The 1,872-nt window shown below is 43.5% G+C and overlaps 1 protein-coding gene across 1 annotated transcript; it reads right to left on the bottom strand.

Annotated features, from left to right (window-relative positions):
• Positions 1-340: 340 nt before the first annotated feature.
• Positions 341-1,392, bottom strand: Pmar_PMAR026784 (hypothetical protein; the record flags this gene model as incomplete). The annotated part of the gene is made up of 8 exons (XM_002771168.1): positions 341-441; positions 487-608; positions 655-726; positions 769-869; positions 930-1,070; positions 1,120-1,174; positions 1,217-1,278; positions 1,329-1,392. Coding segments are annotated over 8 exons (718 nt in total), but the record flags the coding sequence as incomplete, so codon positions are not given.
• Positions 1,393-1,872: the final 480 nt, after the last annotated feature.

Here is a 1,872-nt window from a genome sequence, read left to right on the forward strand (position 1 = left end):
GGGAACGCATAGGATCATCTATTAAATGTCCATATCATCCAAATGGCATTTTATTCGTAATGAGGACGATATCGCTCATCGTACCGTACCTCACGATACCGCTGTTGCTGGGGGTCTGCTTCCACTCTATCTAGCGCCTGATAATGAAATTCAGTCCTGGAGGATTCACCTTATATGAAGAATACCTTCTTTATCAAGTAGTATCCGCTTCCTGCTATACCACCGTAAATGGTACCGAGGAAAGATACCACAACAGCAGCTGCCGCACAGAGAACCAGAAGAAAGTATGCAACGCCTATAGAGAGCCACTTTTAATGCGACTATCTAAAGGCTACTATACCTTCAATAAGACCAGGACCATAGGAAGCGATAGCCACTGGTACAGTAGTGACAAATGCGCCTATAGCTGCTATAAGGCCAACTGTTAAATTCATGATGTACCTTGTATACAACATGCTCATACCATGGTACTGGTTCAGGCCCTACTGTAACACTGTCTGTAATATCATAGATACCAGAGTCTCATCTCTAGAATCGCCACCTGCTACTATGAATAATGCATCCCAGAGAGTCCAATGAGACGCCGTGTCCTTGCCAGCATTCCAGGACTAATGATGGCAGAGATGATTAAGTATAAGCATAGGGTATACATACATTCCAGAAGTCCTTCCTCATATCCTGTGCAGCATAGCTTGACCATAAACCCACCGTCTTTTTAGCGTCAAGCTGATTAATCAGTTCTTATCATAACAAGTATAGGTTTACTACCTGTAAATCGTATATCTTGGATTCAACTACTGCCTTCTGGTCCCTCAAATCTTGAACCTTTTGGTAATTAGCCTGGCACTCGTCATTACATGAGAACCACCCTAAAGCAGTGGTAATAGTACTACTGCACTTGCTACCATTACTGTCATTGATGCTACTACCTTTACTATTGTAGTAATCTCTTTCAGCTCTATCCAACTTTTGCATAACTGATCTATACTGACGGCCCTGCACTACATCGATATGTTCCAAGGTTTGATCATACCGTGCGGCTGTGATTGGGTCCACGTGGAAACCGGTACCTAGAAAGGATCGAGTTGGGGGGGGATCCATTGCATTGACGATACATACCAAAAAGCGCCACCAGTAACCCGATGATGTACATGGATGATATAACGTAGTGTTTCTGAGAGAGAATAATAATGGCTACATGCCAACACTTGCCTACTTTGACGAACTTCAATCCAGCATTAGCCGCCACTGTGACTATACTCATATCATCCATACCACCTGCCTTACAGAATGCTACATCATCGAACTGCTCATTCATGCGTAATCACCAGAATGATTCGATCCCGTCCGATGCTGTACCGCAGCATCGCGGTGTCCTGTTGAACTGGACATAATAGTGATGATGAGATACTGTCTTGTATGATAAGAGTGAGACCTCGATTCAACACCCGTAGCTCAGGAGGTAAGAAAATGATATTGGAACATCCTTAGAATGATATCATACTACATATGCACAGACAATGATACATAGTGGCAATGTTGACAGGAAGGCACGCTAGTATGGAGGATGTTATTCTAGACAGTGGAATATGAGCACCCCTGGGATGGGAATACAATTCCTCGCTAATTTACACCATTCACTTGGACTATCCTTAGAGCTGATGCTAGCGCAAATATAACTACTGTATCAAGGCCACTGTGTACCTGAGAATGAGCAGTAAGATACCATTATCCCTGGAACCCTTCCTACAGCAGTGGCTAGACAGAAGCCTGATATGGTAGCAGTGGGCCCCTGTTCGGACTGTATTATCCAAATAAGTAGTCTACCCACTAAAACTAATAGGACGAAGGCTAGTATAGCATAAGGGAATG

Source organism: Perkinsus marinus (genome assembly GCF_000006405.1).
Source record: "Perkinsus marinus ATCC 50983 genomic scaffold scf_1104296963328, whole genome shotgun sequence".
Classification (NCBI taxonomy): Eukaryota; Perkinsozoa; order Perkinsida; family Perkinsidae; genus Perkinsus; species Perkinsus marinus.